The sequence below is a fragment of the Sorex fumeus genome, unplaced genomic scaffold (genome assembly GCF_029834395.1).
Source record: "Sorex fumeus unplaced genomic scaffold, SorFum_2.1 ptg000008l, whole genome shotgun sequence".
NCBI lineage: Eukaryota > Metazoa > Chordata > Mammalia > Eulipotyphla > Soricidae > Sorex > Sorex fumeus.
Window position 1 is genome coordinate 30,399,857 of NW_026606065.1, and position 16,510 is coordinate 30,416,366.

Genomic DNA, 16,510 nt, shown 5'->3' on the forward strand with positions numbered 1-16,510 from the left:
TTTTTTTTTCCCCAGTTACTCTTGTAAGTTTAGGATTTCTGTGGGTCAGAGATGACCAGTGTTTAATCTTGATAATCATTCTGAACCCCCCAATAAATAAGGGGCTATGAGAGTAGTTAGAAGTCTTTCTTTTATGCTTAAGTCATATTTTGTGCCGTGAGATTCTTCTCCTCCCAGTGGATCTCTGAGATGCTAAGTTTGGGATTAATTTTCAGGTCCTATCACACTGCACTGTGTGAAATACTTTGCCCTACCTTGCAAATGTAGAAAGCTACTAAGCGTTCTTGGTAGGAGGGAAGTCACTGATTTCCATATCCGGGGTTGGGGTTCGTTGTCATTAAGTGTCTGGATATTGACAATTATAAAGCACATATGGGTCCATCTTTTAAAACGAATGAGATTTTCTGACAGATAGGAAAGCAGCGGGGAAAATACCACAACAGAAAAAAGAAAACGAGTTTCATTTTTGAGAAGGTCTCTGGTGTTTGTGGTGCATGAATCTCCTGCTATTGATTTGGACTCTGTTAGGAGACAGACAAATAAAACTACAGAATGTAATGTGAATCGATTTGGCATTCAGCAGACTATTACCCGGATGTGACTTTTAATCCCCCGCGCCCCCGAAAATAAGAATCTCCAGAGAAGTTAAAATTGACCATTCACTTATGCCAGCTGCGCCCTTAGTCTGTCTCCATAATGGGCTAGAGAACTCTGTGTAATAATAAAAAACAGCGTGTATGCAGGGAACAGGTGGATTATTGGTGATTATTCTGTCTCCACTGACCATTCATTCTTTTTTTTTTTTTTTTTTTTTGCTTTTTGGGTCACACCTGGTGATGCACAGGGGTTACTCCTGGCTCTGCACTCAGGAGTTACTCCTGGCGGTGCTCAGGGGACCATATGGGATGCTGGGAATTGAACCCGGGTCGGCCGTGTGCAAGGCAAATGCCCTACCTGCTGTGCTATCTCTCCAACCCCAGCCGACCATTCAATTCTTAAACATTTATTGAGTCCTTAGCCCAGAGGGACAAATAGAAAGGCCTGTCCCCAGCCCTCTGAGGGCACCCATCTGATGGGGGAAGGACTCAGGCTGGCGGGAAGGTTTTGGATGGTGGCGTTGGAGATGGGCAAGATCTCGGATGGGACCTTGTGAGGGTGGTTCACAAGGTCAGCCATGGGGGGGGGGGGTCAGATCTCAGCTTTGCAGAGACAGGTTTGGGGAGTCTGGCCAGAGGTGCCCGGGCCCCGGGACCCAGACCCAGGGGCTTGCAGCAGGAAGCCCTATGCGAAAGGCCACCTTTCTCCCACTTAGGAGAGTGCATTGAGTGGGCCAGTTAATCATCGGTCAGAATAGATTGCCCGTCTGTCCGTGCTCTCCAGTTAGGTCAAGAAGGGAAGCACGTGATGAGGAAAGGGGTTGGTGAGTCTGGACCCGAGCAGAGGGAAGAGTGGGGGGCCTTGGTGCTAGTAATGTGCGTCAATCTACCTCTGCCTTCATGACAGATGCCCCCCCGTGTCTGGTGGGACATCTTTCCGGCTGGCTTAAGCTTCTTCTCAAAACCTGGGCGGTCAACTGTGAACGAGGTGGCAGCTTCCGAGAAGACAGGCGCACGCCACTGGTTCCCGTGGAGTCTCACTCCATTTTTCCCCTGGGCCCCAGGAAATCCCAAGGGGCCCACAGGTGGAATTTTCATAAAAGGGGGAGGGTCCTGCACCAAATTAGGGGCCAGCTAGTAAGATGGGGGGACACGGGAAGGAAACAAGGTCAGAGGGGCCTGGGTTGGAGAAAGGTTGAGCAACGCTTGTAGAAGGAGATGGTGTTACTTGCTCTTCATTCCCTTGGGGAAAATGAGCCCTCACCGAAGGGGAGGCCGAGCAGGCCCCACTTTGGGGAGGAGACACGAGCACTTCCAGGGCAGGCTCGTCACCCGCAGGAGACCACCTCAAGCACGGCCGACGCTGTGTGCAAGAGAAAAGGGGCTCGAGGCAGCATTGAGGCCAGCCGGGGGGACACGCACGGCTGACTTAAGTGGCCCCCTTTTTTTTGCTTTTTGGGTCACACCCGGTGATGCACAGGGGTTACTCCCGGCTCTGCACTCAGGAGTTACTCCTGGCGGTGCTCAGGGGACCATATGGGATGCTGGGAATCGAACCTGGGTCGGCCGCGTGCAAGGCAAACGCCCTACCTGCTGTGCTATCACTCCTAGCCCCGGCCCCTTTGTTTTGTTTGATTTTGGTTTTGGTTTTGGGGTCACACTTGGTGGTGCACCAGGCTGAATCCTGGCCCGCTTGGGGCACCCCATGGGGTGCCGGAGATCAAGCCAGGGTCAACTGTGTCACTCAGAGCCCTACCCACTGCTCTACCTCTCTGGCCCCTGACCACCCCATTTTAAGGAAATGGATTTTATTTTCGAGGAGTCTATTTTGTGGTGGTGGTTGTTGTTGTTGAGGGGGTTTGGTATAAGGGGCACCTCCCAAGCAGTGCTCAGGAGACCTAGATGCCCTCTGGGTGATTTTCTGCCAGCCAGACCACAGGGAGGTGCTACTTGTTTCTCCTGCTCGGGAAGAACCGAAACAGCAGTAAAGTTGCTTTCATTTTCAAGGGAGTGCTATTGGGCCTCTATTCCATGAGGATTCCCATCCCCCCCCAAAAAATGTAGAATCTGTTTCCTATTATTTTTCTCACCTTGCAGGGGTGTTTGGGAAAGTGTGACAGAGGGAAACTTGCTCGAGTTGGTAATTCCTCTGGGAAAATGTTGTAATCGGTCTCTCTTCCTATTGATGGGAAACGGGTGGAAGTGGCCCCAGTTGTTGACCTGAGTTTTTTCGTGGCCATTCTCTCTGTGCTGTTTGTGGTGGTGCTGCTGGGTGTGGGGAGGGCCTCAGCCTGTGGTGTTGGGGAGGCAGGGGGGGACACAGAGCCCCAGAGAACACACGCACACACACACACACACACATACGCACACACAATGTGCTCTACCACTTCCACCACACCTCAGCCCTAACAGCTTAAAAGTGTTTTTTAGGGCTGGAGCAGTAGCACAGCAGGTAGGGCGTTTGCCTTGCATGCAGCCGACCCGGGTTTGATTCCCAGCATCCCATGTGGTCCTCTGAGCACCACCAGGGGTAATTCCTGCGTGCAGAACCAGGAGTAACCCCTGTGCACCACCGGGTGTGACCCAGAAAAGCAAAAAAAAATTGTATTTTTAGGGGCCAGAGAGATAGCCCAGGGGTTAGGATGCTTCCTTCATGTGGCTGATCCAGGTTTGATCCCTGTCCGGCCAGGAGGGATCCCTGAGCACAGAGTCAGGAGTAGCCACTAATCTTGAGGTTGGAGAAATAGGACAAGCATTGAAGACACTTGGCTTGCACACGGCAAACATACCGTTCAAATCTCCAGCACTGAATACAGTCCCTGAGCACAGAACCAGAAATACTCTCTGAGCACTGGCATTTGTGAGCACTGCCAGGAGCAATCCCTGAGTATAGAGCACTGGCGGTGTGGCCCAAATCTCAGTTGGCCCAAATAAACTGAAATAAGGCTGTGGAATGTGAGGCTACAAAACACACCCTTTTTAAAAAACGTGCATCGGGCTGGGGATATCAGTTTAATTTCCTGATCCCACGGGATCCCCTGAGCACTGTTCAGTGGGCCCCAATGGCCTCCAATACTTTTTTCTGTGACCCGACACTGAACTGGCGGCCTGTGTGACTGGACCAAGTGACCCGAAGCCCCTTCAACTTGGCTTGGGCGACCCGAAAGAAAACAGTGAATGGAACAGGCAGGTCTTCTTTCGTTCAGTAATTCGTTTTTCCCAGTATCAGCCCCGACTTGGACCAACATTGACGAGACCCGAGCATCACGGTGCTGCTCTGAAGTGCTTCCGTGGTGACCCACAGGTCTCCCAGGGGCATTTTGTGGGGGCCAGCGTGTCAGTGGGACCCCTGCTATGTCATTCACCCAGAAACCAAGCCCCGGGTCTGGAGGGCCTCCTGCAGACTCATCGAGGGGATGGTTCTCCCCCCCCTGAGAGCAGAGCTCTCCCTTCCCTTCCTCTCAATGTGGGAGCATCATCCTGGGTCTGAAACAGGAACGAAGAGTCCTTTTCAGCACAGGAAGAGACGAGTGTGTCGGCGAAGTGGAGCGAATACAGACACAAGAAATAGCGCTGGCAGAGAGATCAGCCCTGGGCGGGGGGTGGAGGGGAGGGATCCCAGGCTGGGTTCAGGCTCCTGCCAGCCGAAAAAGAAGAGATGCACCAGCCAGAGCCCCGAGAGCTGCTGCCATGAGCCAGGAAGAGTGGGAGGGGGTTTCCCGGCATCCCAACTCCGTGACCAGCATGCGGGCAGTGCTCAGGGCTAGTCTGAGGGGACAGTCTGCAGCGCCCCTCTCTGAAGCCCACTGCTATTTCTCTGGGGGGGGCACTAATCACCCTCAAGACAGCATTAATGAGGGCAACGGGCACCTCCTACCTGCCAGGTTTTCTTGTTCTTAGGCACTTGGCAATGAACAAGATGATGTTTGAGGCAAGGAAGGGATGGGCGGATAGTTGCCAGGCCAAGAGGAGGGACTAGATGCCCTGAGCTGTGGGCTTGGAAATGGTTGAAAGGGTCAGAATTATATGATATCAGTGTACACACACGCGTGTGCACACACACACTCATGCACACAATCTCACACACACACGTACATGCACACACACACTGACACACTCACACATGCCCACACACTCATACGCACTCACACACGCATGCACACACACTCATGCATACATATACACACATGTGCACACATGTACTCACCCACTCAAGGCAAATGAAAGGCTGTGGAGTGGAATTGTGTGAATATGTGTTGTGAGTGTGTGAGTGTGTGTGATCAACCCCTAGCAGTGGGGGAGAAAGTGTTCCGGGCTTCTGCCCTGTTTGCGGAGTGGATGGACGACCTCAGAGGGTCCCCAACTTCCAACTGAGGCTTCATCTATAGTGCCAGGAGAGGTCTGTGACCCTCAGGCACCAGGAGCTGTGGAGTTTGACTGAAGGGCCAAGGCCGTCCCCCCGGGTGGGCAGGAAACCAGGGCTCAGAGGCTGGTGCCCCAGACGTGGGGCTGGCACCCGCCTTCTGGTCTAACCGTGTCCTTCCTGTGCTTCCTTTGCAGACGGCCATTCTGAGGCGGCAGGGCCGGTACATCTGCTCCACCGTGCCCGCCAGTGCGCAGGAGGAAGCTCAGAGCTTGTTCGTGACAGAGGTAACTTGCCTTTGGATGTTAATGCGCCTGTGGTTCGGTGGTTTCCCCTTCTTACCACACATTCACATACATTCTCACACACACACACACACACACATGCATACACACTCACACTCATACGCACTTACATGAACACACACGCACACGCTTACATACACTTACATGTGCACTCACGCACCCACACACACACGCACACACAGACACTTACATGCATACACACACACACACAAATATACACGCCCTTTCCTGGTGTGTCAGCGACACCCTTGAGGAAGCTGTCGCAGCCTGTACAGACGCTCACTGGGTTGTCTGGACGCGCACACACGAATCCTGCGGGCATCTCGGATAAGGGGCCTCTGTGAGTGCGCTGAGCCCGCAGCTGGCTGGGCTCCTCATTGACGCTGTCTGACGGCCTCAGGCGCCCATTCATGTGGGCACTGGCATCGCGCGTGTTTACCCTGGGAGCTTCTGTTCCAGACGGGTCCAGTGTTCATGGCGCAGCAGGTGCTGGGAAGCAGATGGCAGCCTCCCTGGTCAGTGCCCGCTGCTCGCTGTGCTCGGGACATAGAACCGTGTCTCGATGTGCTCCAAGGAACCGTGACTGCGTGTAGATTGGTTCCTCTAGGAGCGCTGCAGGGATACAACAGCGCGGAGGGCGCTTGCCTTGCATGGGGCCAACCCAGGTTCGATTCCCAGCATCCCATATGGTCCCCTGAGCACCGCCAGGAGTAATTCCTGAGTGCAGAGCCAGGAGGAACCGCTGAGCTTTGCTGGGTGTGACCCAAAAACAGAAACAACAACAAAAAAAAAAAGGAAAAAAAGGAAGGAAGGAAGGAAGGAAGGAAGGAAAGGGAAGGAAGGAAGCAAAAGCAAGCAAGCTAGCTTCTCCTGCCCCAGCCCTGCCACCAGGCATTTGCTTCTCCACACCCATGCCCCCCCTCCCACCCCTACCCTCACCCCCACTCCCATCCCCACCCCAGCCACCCTCGGGCGTTGGCTTCTCTTCCAGGTGCTCTTGGGTTAGAACTAAAGAGCTGTTCTAATTTTGTTTCTGGAAGTGCTCTTTCATTAAAAAAACAAATAAGGGAATAAAGGATATTTTTTACCTGTTCTTTTTCTAACTGAAGATTTACCTGTGTTCACCAGTCAGTTTGCCTATGAGGAGGAATCGATGCTTTGGTAAGCGGAGATCCACTAAAATAGGATGTTCAGTTTCCGTTGAGATATTTGACCAAATTCAGAATGTCTAAAAAAAAATTTTGTTCTGCTTTTTGGCCTTTTGTTTTTACTTTTTGGGTCATACCCGGTGATGCTCAGGGATTACTCCTGGCTCTGCACTCAGAAATTACTCCTGGTGGTGCTCAGGAGGACCATATGGGATGCCGGAGATTGAATCCAGGCTGGCCGCTTGCAAGGCAAAGCCCTACCCTCTGTACTATCCCTCTGGTCTTCTCTGCTTTTTGGGTTATAGCTGGCAGTGCTCAAGGAGGTACTCCTGGTGCTGCTCTGAGTACCAAAGGTGATGCAAAGGTGATGATGGGCATGGAACCATGCTTGGGGATCATATAGGATGCTGGTGATCGAACCCGGGTAGGGTCCGGTAAGGCAAACGCCCTACCCACTATGCTATCACTTTAGCCCCTGAATTTTTTTTTTAAGTATTCACTCTCACCCTTGTGCAGAGGTAATGTCTGAACTCCTTAGCTATGCACCAAGTAACATTCATTCCAGACACATTAGCCAGCTGCACTTCTGTCTTATCTGAAATATTTACTTCCAAGCAGGTCCTGGGCTGCCTGGGGCCCCTGGACAGAGCCTGACCTTCATCTCATCCCACGTCACAATCTTTGTCAGCGCTCAAGTTGTGTTTCTAGGTCGAGTCATTGCCAGAGAGGCAAAATGTCCCTCAAGTCTTAAAAATATTTACAACTTTTTTCAGTGTTGCCGACCCTCTTCCTAAGAGCATGTGGCGAGAGCCTTATTTACTCAGTTTTCCCTTAAGAAAAAAATTCTTTGAGGCCACACCAGGGGTGCTCAAGAACCACTGACTTGTGCCAGGGATCACTCCAGAGGAGGCTCAGGGGACCACATGGAGGCGGGGGGGGGGCGCTCTTGGGATCAACCCCAAGTCAGCCACATGTGAGGCAAGTGCCTTCCCACTCTCCAGCTCTCCGGCCCACCCAGCTGTTGTTAAAGCTGCAGCCTTGGAGGGCTCTGCCCACAGTTCTGTCCTGAAAGTAGGGGATGTCTTACAAGGCCACGCTTTGCAGGGGGGCCCACATCACCCAGGTGCTTTGAGGCCCTCCTGGCAGGGTGGACTGGACAGAGTTTCTCACCATCCTCTTTCTGTCCACAGAGGGCCTGATGGTTTTAAACTCATACACACACACTCACGCATGTATACACACTCATACACAGAAACTCACTGACACTAATATACACACACTCGCACACACTCAAACATACTCACTAACACACACTCATACATACACACATTTACACTCACACAGTCATGCATACACACATTTAATACTCACACACTCAACTCATACACACAAAAACTCATACACACATACACTCATACTCACACTCACAGTCACACTCAGACATTCACTTATACACACAGTCGCAAGTCACACACACACACACACACACACACACACACCTCTGAACTCAGCATAACTTCTGACTCTCATTGAATCCTGCAGTCTTGTGCCTTGTCACACACGAAACCCCCCAGTCCGCCCCCATCTCCAGCACCAGGCGCCGCCACTCTGGTTCCCGACTGTGCGCATTAGCCCTTCGTCACATCCCCAGAGGCGTGCCAGGCACCTTCCCTGTCCTGCTCGTCCGCCCGGGAAGTTCTCGGGGCCGGGGTGGGGAGGGTATTAGATGAGTGACTCGGGCCACTGAGCCTGGTTTGCGTCTCTGCAGCTCTCGTAACTGCTGAGAGCCACCGTGGAGGGCATCTCACATGTACACAATCCGGAGCTCAGAGCAGGCGGGCCTTCAACACATGCACTCATTACGTACTTTTATGCTAATTTCTTTAAAGTTTGTTGTATGGGGCTAGTGTCAGCTCATAGCCACTGGTGCTTGACTCCTGGCCCCATGCTCAGGGCTGGTGCATGCAGGAGGTAAAGCACCTTTAACCCCAGTGCTATGTTATTTCTTTATTTTCACAAGAAAGTACATTTTACTGGTGTTTTGGCCAGGCCAAGTGGTGTATAGGGGCTGCTCCCAGCTTGGACCAGGCAGGGCCAGAAATTGAACCTGGAACTCCCCCTCATTTGGGTCCTCTCTGGCCTTATCTTTCCCTGTGCCCTTCTCAGGGGCTCCTGTCAGTCTGGGTGACAGACACAGGGCATGCAGAGGCTCCATACGCACACACACACAGACACATATGAACACACACACAGATAGATACAGACTGACACCCACATAGGCACTCACAGAGACACTCAGACACACATGGATACCTATGTGGAGACATACAGAGACACAGACACACATACACACCCAGATACACACATAGACACAGATAAACACATGAACACACATATGCACATGGACATATGTTCACACAGACACACATGAATGGATACACATGAACACGCACATAGACATGCATGGATACACACATAGACACACATGTGATGTCCTGGGGTCACTTCCCCCTGGTCACCTCACTGTGTCCCTCACATGCAGGGGAAGAACTGAGAGCAGATCTGTGCCCTGTGGCTCACAGAGCTAACGGCCACATTGGTCAGTGCCATCAACAGGTCCCTTGTCCACACATGGCTTTCAGGTTCTCGTTGGAGAAGAAGGCCACAGGGTTGTGAAGGAACAAGCGTGTGAAGTCAGGAATGGCACATGGTGTGACATCTGCTCACAGACCAAGAGGTCACCCACCATCATCCCCTGCACTGGGCAGCCCCCAAGGTGGCTGTGATGCGGTGTCAGGTGGGAGTGGGTGGTGACCCATGCAGACGTGGCCTGGGTATCCGCGCGGGCACCCACCGCGTGGCCACCTTTCTCCTGATCTCTCTCAGCCTGTCTCTCTGCTCTCCTAAGTGCCCTCTCTTCCTCACAGTGCATCAAGACCTACAACTCGGACTGGTTCCTGGTGAGCTACAAATATGAAGATTATTCCGGCGAGTTCCGGCAGCTTCCAAAGTGAGTTCGGGATGATAGCACAGCAGGAAGGCCTGCGGTCTCGCCGTGCTATAGCTGGGAGGTGTCCTCATCTCCTCTGGGTTCCGTAACAAATGTTCATCAGGGGTCCAGTGGTGGTAGGACATTGGCAGGGCCTCGATACTACAGCTCAGATGGACTCGGGTGGTACTGAGAGCGGATTGGACTGGTGGTACTATTAAGCAACGGGGTTGTTACGACGAGCAGGGGTGGGACTTGCGTTAGGACTGCAGTAATAAGCGCTTACCTGATTTAATTAGGTCCAGTGATTTTAATTTATGTTTAGTACCACTGATAAAAAAGCAAATGAGTGTTTTGTTTTTGTTCCCTGGGTACCCAAGGTTTACTCCTGGCTCTGTGCTCAGGGACCACTCCTGGTTAGCTCGGGGAAACTATAGGGTGCTGGGGATTGAATCCAGGTCGAGCCCATGAGAAGTAAGCGCCTGACCTGCTGTCCTATCACTCTGGCCCACAGTTGTTTTTTCAGTGAGGAATAGAAAAATAAATGTGAGTGCATTGAAAGATACAACGTAACATGTTTTACCTTTAAAAACAAACAAGACAAAACACTCAGGGGCTAAAGTGATAATTAGCACAGTGGAGTGGGCATTTGCCTTGTGTGTGAAGGACCTGAGTTCGATCCCCAGCACCCTATAGGGAGCCCTGAGCACTGCTAGAAGTGAGCCCTGAGCACAGAGCCAGGAGTAACCCCTGAACACCACCGGGTGTAGCACTCTCTTCCCACCCACCTCCAAAAAAAAAAAAAACAATAATAAGGAAAACAAAAAAAAAAAACACTGAGATACCAAAAAAATATATTGAATAAAAAAAAATTTTTTTTAAGTAAATTTGGATCAGTGCGTTAGTATAGGAATTAAGGCACTTGCTTCGAATGAGCTCACTCTGGCTTGATCCCCAGCATCCCATATGATCCCCGAGCACTGCCAGGAGTGATGCCTTATCTCTGCCACTGTGCGCACCCCCCCAACCCCCAATCCATACCCTGGGAACAACCAAACAAAAAAAGTAAATTAAAGAGTGCTGCCCTAAACTCTTCAGGCTGTTTCAGATACTCCCAAAGCCAGCGTGTGTCACTCACGTGCTATCTGCAGGTCAGCGGGCTCAGGGACCACTGCCCGGGGCCCTGGGGACAAGGTGCCGCCCAGAAACGGGGGGCCTCGGGCCAGTGTCTAGGGAGTTGGCTCTGAGACTTGGAAGCAGAGATAACTGGTCACATTTCAGGAATAACCGTGACCTGGTGTGACCCTGTTCCTGGCTGTTTCCCGTGTCGGACCCCTGGCAGGCGCACTGAGCTGCCTCCTTCCTGGGTGGCCCAGCTGCTCCTTGACTCTGCCCCTCCCTCCCGCTGCCCGGGCCCTGCACAGCCTCAGCCAGTCACACTCCCTGAGCTCCTCCTTGGCCTCCCACATCCCTCAGCGCCTGCCTGGTGCTCCCCACTGGCCCTGGGTGGCCTCTCTCCCCTGACCGTCCTGTCCCTGATGTCCCCCTGCTCCAGGGTCATTAACCATGTGAGACAGTCAGGGACTCGACGATGCACTTTGTTCTGCCGGTGCTTTATTTCTGCACCGTGATGAGTTTTTCCAGCTGAGCCCCAGAGTGTGGGGGACTTTGGCAATGAAGGACACAGGTTCTTGGCCGGAGCCTAGGGTGTGGGGGCTTCTACCTTGCGTGCAGCCCACCCAAGGTTCCCTCTGCATCCCATTGGGTTCCCCAGCCCTGCTGGGAAGGACCCCTGAATGCAGAACCCGGAGTGGCCCAAATACCAAACTAACAAGCAGAAGGACAGAGCTGGAGCAATAGCACAGTGGGTAGGGCATTTGCCTTGCACGCAACCAACCCGGGTTCAATTCCCAGCATCCCATATGATTCCCGGAGCACCGCCAGGAGTGATTTCTGAGTTCAGAGCCAGGAGGAACCCATGTGCATCGCTGGGTATGACCCCAAAAAGGAAAAAAAAAAAAACAAGCAAAAGGAAGTGGACTTTAATATCTGCCTCTCCCAGGGCCCTTGCCCCTGGCCAGTGCCACCCCACAGGCCGTGAAGGCGTCAGAGACCGCCGGCCCAGGAACCCCAGGAGAGGAGGCAGAGAAGGGAGCTGAGCGCTGTCATGGTCCTGGTCCTGCTAGCTCCATTTTTGCTCACACCAGGGGTCCTGAGTGCATTAAATACACTCCCACCCCCCCACCCCACCCCCAATTGCATTTTCTCTCCTAGGAACGGCCCCCTCAGAGTTTCTCTTCCGAACCTCCAAGGATGTACAAACATTCCCGTTTTAGGATGCTTTGGGCTACCTCCCAGCCAGCCCTGCTCCCCTTTTCCAGAGAGTGTGCGGGGTCGTAGGGAGTCAGGGTCGTCACCCCAGAGAGCAGGGGGGTGGCCCGTCTGCCCCAGGGAAGCAGGGGGCTGGCTCTCCGTTGGTCCAACGCCCACGTGCACATGTGAGGCAGGGATACAACTCGCTTCTTCTCTCTTCAAGCAAAGCCATCAAATTGGATAAGCTCCCGGTGCACGTCTACGAAGTTGACGAGGAGGTCGACAAGGATGAGGTAGGGTGGGCGCTGGCAGACTGGGACCCCTGGGCAGATAAGCAGATTGAGTACCTTAAGCCCGAGCAGGGGTTGGAATGTTGCTGGGGCCGGCACAGGGGTTTTCTCTCCTGTGTTGGGGGAGGGACGGAAAAATGGCATCCCATGTCTGTTTGTCCTGAGATCATCTTCAAAGGCCTGGATAAGATTCGGCTTCGCTGCTGAAAGCGATCAAGATTACTGAGCCCTTCCCCGCGGGTTGTTTTCCAACAGGAAATCTTGCAGGGTGTTGGCAGGGACCAGATCTCAGACGGCTGTTTTGTCTGTGTTGGCTTTGGGAGGAGCCTGGGGCCTCCAGCCTTCTGACCTTTCCCCTGCCCCCTGGAGCCATGAGAATGGCCAGAGAAGTGGGCGTGGGGTCACCAGACCCTTGGAGTCGGAATCGGAGTCAGTCGTGGCGACCTCCTCAAAGACTCAGCCCCAGCCCCTGTCTGCACTTCTTGTGCTCCCTGACTCAGTGTTTAGGATGTCTCTCTGTGAGCCTAGAAAAATCAGGGAAAAGAAATATTTTTAATTGTCATCAACCACTTCAGAATAACAGTACCGACTGGAGGCAGCAAAATTTATTTTCAAAGCCGCTTCGGAGGCAGTACGTGGTCATCCACAGAGAAAAAAAGCGAGTTGAGAGTTGGTGCTGATCCTACCACGATGAGAACCCGCGGGGCTGACGCGCTCCTGTCCTGAGCGGCAGGTCCCGTTCTCGATGACCGTTCATGTCCATGCAGGTGTTGGGCTGGCCAAAGGCAAAGCCCCAGAAGGGTCTTTGAGGTCAGGCAGCTTCCTGCATAGAGAGAAAAAGGAACTCGGTGGAGACAGGTCTCAGGGCGCGGCCTGGCTAGGAGCCCACTCGCACCCTCTCCCCTGCCTGCCTGCCTCTGTGGGAGGACCAGCAGGGCCCCTGGGAGCAGCCTCAGCCTGGGTGGGGTTCAGTGTTGGGGTGGCGGGAAGCTTCCCAGATGGCATGTTTCATCTGCCTGTTCCCTGGGTCTCCAGATCCTCACCTGACATACCGGGAGGGGTGGGGGGCACCTCTCCCATGATGCTTGGCCTCAACTCCTGGGGGGGCCTGGGGACGGAGCCCCAGCTCCTACACACAGGTTCTGCTCACAGCCTTCAGACCCCCCCCTCCCCCACTCTGCCCCGCTGGGTCCATGCGGAAGAAACTTGTGGCCGCGGTGGGCCTCTCCTGGCCCCCTGCCCACCTCCATAGACCTGGCCTGGGCACCTCCTGGGGCTTGGCTGACTCTCCCCTCCGCTGCTGCTACCTCTCCCCCTTTGCTCTTCCCTCCCACTCCCTGCCTGCCCACTCACCTTTCCCTGAACTGCGCCTCTGGGAAGGTTTCCAGGAATTTGCTTTCTTTGTCCTCTAACTCTGGGGAGTGTGGTCGGAAAATATTTTCCCTGAACCCCAGGTCGCCGTGGGGTGTGGTCCGGGTTGTTGGCCTCTGGCCATGTGGATGGAGATTGGGGTGTGGGGGACTCAGGCCCCATTGTGGGGGGGAGAGGACGGGTGGGGGGAGGCCCGTGGGGTTTAGTGTGAGCAGTGGTGCGGGGCTGACCTCCCCCGGGGACAGACAAGCTCACAGCAGGTCCGAGAGGGAGCCTGAGCATGGGGTCACTTCTGTCCTAGGATGCCGCGTCCCTCGGCTCCCAGAAGGGGGGCATCACGAAGCACGGGTGGCTGTACAAAGGCAACATGAACAGCGCCATCAGTGTGACCATGCGGGTAAGGGGCCCCTCCCTGACCACCCCCCGCCCCACCTCCAAGCCGCAGCCCTGATGTTCAGGAGGAATGCGGAGCATCTCGCTGGCAGAAGTGACCTCGGGAGGCCAGACACCTCCTTGGTCATCGCCGGACTGAGCACCCCAGCTCCCCACTCCCTGGCATCGCCCTCCACCCACCAGCATTTGGGGTCTCACAGAGCTGCACCCCCTCCAACCCCCAAGGGGGGACTGAGCCAGAGCTGCTCTGGGGAGTACTGTCCACTGCCACAGTCCAGTCAAGGGGAAACTAGGGTCTCTTGGAGAGGTGAAGACCTGGGGAGGGGGTGCAGAGGGAAGAAGGCAGCCAGCAGGGGCTCTGGAGGTGAGAAACAGAGTCCCAGGCACAGGACGGGGAGGAAAGAGCGGGATGTGGGGAGAGGTGGCAGGGGTGGAGGGGAGAGAGCAGGCGTGGGAGAGGCAGAGGCAGGGAAGGGCTCCAGGCCCCTGGCTGGCTGTGCCTTCCTGTCTGTGGGAGCCCGACCGAGGAGCATCTGCCCTGGGTAGTGCTATGGTTGCTCTCAGGGAGGGCACATGCAGGGTGGGACAGGAGCTCTTGGCTCCGTAGCTGGCCCGGGGACTGTATCCCCAGGAGGGATGGTCAGCGGGTCAGGAGATGGTGGGCGGCCAGGGCAAAGCTGTGTTCTGGACACGGGGGAGCCGGACTTCTGGAACACTGCATTTCTCACACAGAACCTGTGTGTGTGTGTGTGTGTGTGTGTGTGTGTGTGTGTGTGTGTGTGTCTGTGTGTCTGTGTATGTGTGTCTGTATCTGTGTCTCCCTCAGTCATTTAAAAGACGGTTCTTCCACCTGATTCAACTTGGGGACGGATCCTACAATTTGAATTTCTACAAAGATGAGAAGATCTCCAAAGAGCCCAAGGGCTCCATCTTCCTGGACTCGTGCATGGGGGTGATCCCGGTAAGTGTGCTCAGGACAGGCCTCTCCTCAAGTCCTCTGCCTCGGACAGCCCTGAGGTACTGGCGATCTCAGCACACACTGTCACCCAAGTGACAGTGTTTGTGGCCAGGATAAATACCCAGCTTACAAACGAGTAAAGTTCGTTTTTCGACCTTTTCTAGTCACCTACTTTTGGGGGTTTTAGTTTGTTTGTTTTGCGGGGGACACACCCAGTTGTGCTCAGGGCTTATTCCTGGCTCTGCGCTCAGGGATCACTTTTGATGGGGCTCAGGAGACCATATGGGGCACTGGAATCAACCCTGGGTCGGCCTCACCCTCTGTCACATCTCTCCAGCCCCTCTTTCAACATTTTAGCAGGTTGGTATATAATACATTGGAATAAGTAGGGGTGCATGAGTTCTTAGGTGTATTTTTCAGTTTGGGGGGCCATACCTGCTCATGTTGAGGGGCTACTCCTGGCTCTGCACTCAGGGATCACTCCTGGCAGGCTCGGGGCACCATATGAGGTGCTGGGGATTGAACCTGGGTCAGCCACATGCAAGGCAAACACCCTCTATGCTATCACTCCAGTTCCCAGCTCGTGTGTCTAGAACAAGGCTTGGTCCCTTTCCCTCCATCAGGCCTTGGATCCATTATTCCCAAAGTTTCTTGATGTGTGAAACGTAGGGGACGGAGAGGTCTCCTTCATCAGATATCTGCAAGGAGTAGATGAGTTTCCACTTGGGAATGTTCGAGCAACTCCCAACATCTGGGCAATGACTGATGAGCTCATCTTTGTACCCAAGGCGGAGTAAAGTGCTGGGCAGGAGATGGAGTTTCAGATCAGACCGGATTCGAACACTTCCTAGTTATGTAGCTTTGGAGACATTATTTGATCTCACTGTGCCTCAGTTTCCTCTGTTATTCCTTAGGGATCTGGCTACTGAGAGGCTTGGTTTGTGCAAATAAAGGAATTAGAACAAGGCTAGCTCATGTTAAACATTCAATTTGCCTGTGTTTATTACCAGAGTGATAAAGCTATCCTTTATTTATTTATTTTTGCTTTTTGGGTCACACCTGGCAATGCAGAGGGGTTATTCCTGGCTTTGCACTCAGGAATTACTCCTGGCGGTGCTCAGGGGACCACATGGGATGCTGGGAATTTATTTTTAATTATATATAACAGTTGAGTGTATTATCTTATGCTCCCCCTCCCGAAAATCACACTGTATAGATGAATTGGGGCTGGGGAGATGATACGGTGGAGAGGGCACTTTCCTTCAGGCGACTGACCTGGATTTGACCTCCAGCACCATGTTAGTCCCCTGAGCCACAGGGAATGATTCCTGAGCTCAGGGCCAGAAGTAGGCCCTGAGCACCCCCAAACAAATAAATACCAACAGAAGCAGATTAATTGGAAGGCCTTGTTTTTTCTTTCTTGTTTCCATCCCTTTCCTGCTGCTGTTGCAGTAAGCGAGTTTCCTGCATATGCTTGCTGTGGGTGCTTAAACACCTGTTCTTGGGTCTCTCGGGGGCCAACTCCATCCATCATTCCATCTCATCCATCCACCCACTGATCCATCCATCCATTCATCCATTCATTCACCCATCCAAATATCCCTTGCTCATCCATCCATCCACCCGCCCAATCACCCAGTTATATATCCATTGATCCATCTCTCCATCCATTCCATCCATTCATCTGTTCATCCATCCATCTATCCGCCTATCCATCCATCCATCCCATTTCCCACCCATCCACCCATCCATCCACCCTCCTGTCCTTCTCTCTGTCCATCCAC

General features: G+C 53.5%; 1 protein-coding gene across 19 annotated transcripts in view; it reads left to right on the plus strand.

Annotated features, from left to right (window-relative positions):
* DOCK9 (dedicator of cytokinesis 9) overlaps nt 1-16,510 on the plus strand; it is a 254,379-nt gene that overhangs the window by 126,001 nt on the left and 111,868 nt on the right. For all 19 annotated transcript variants that reach the window (XM_056108397.1, XM_056108448.1, XM_056108475.1 and 16 more), the window contains exons 3-7: nt 5,157-5,246; nt 9,340-9,422; nt 11,938-12,007; nt 13,677-13,772; nt 14,595-14,729. In XM_056108397.1, the coding sequence (XP_055964372.1) occupies nt 5,157-5,246; nt 9,340-9,422; nt 11,938-12,007; nt 13,677-13,772; nt 14,595-14,729 (474 nt within the window). The remainder of the gene's footprint in view (nt 1-5,156; nt 5,247-9,339; nt 9,423-11,937; nt 12,008-13,676; nt 13,773-14,594; nt 14,730-16,510) is intronic.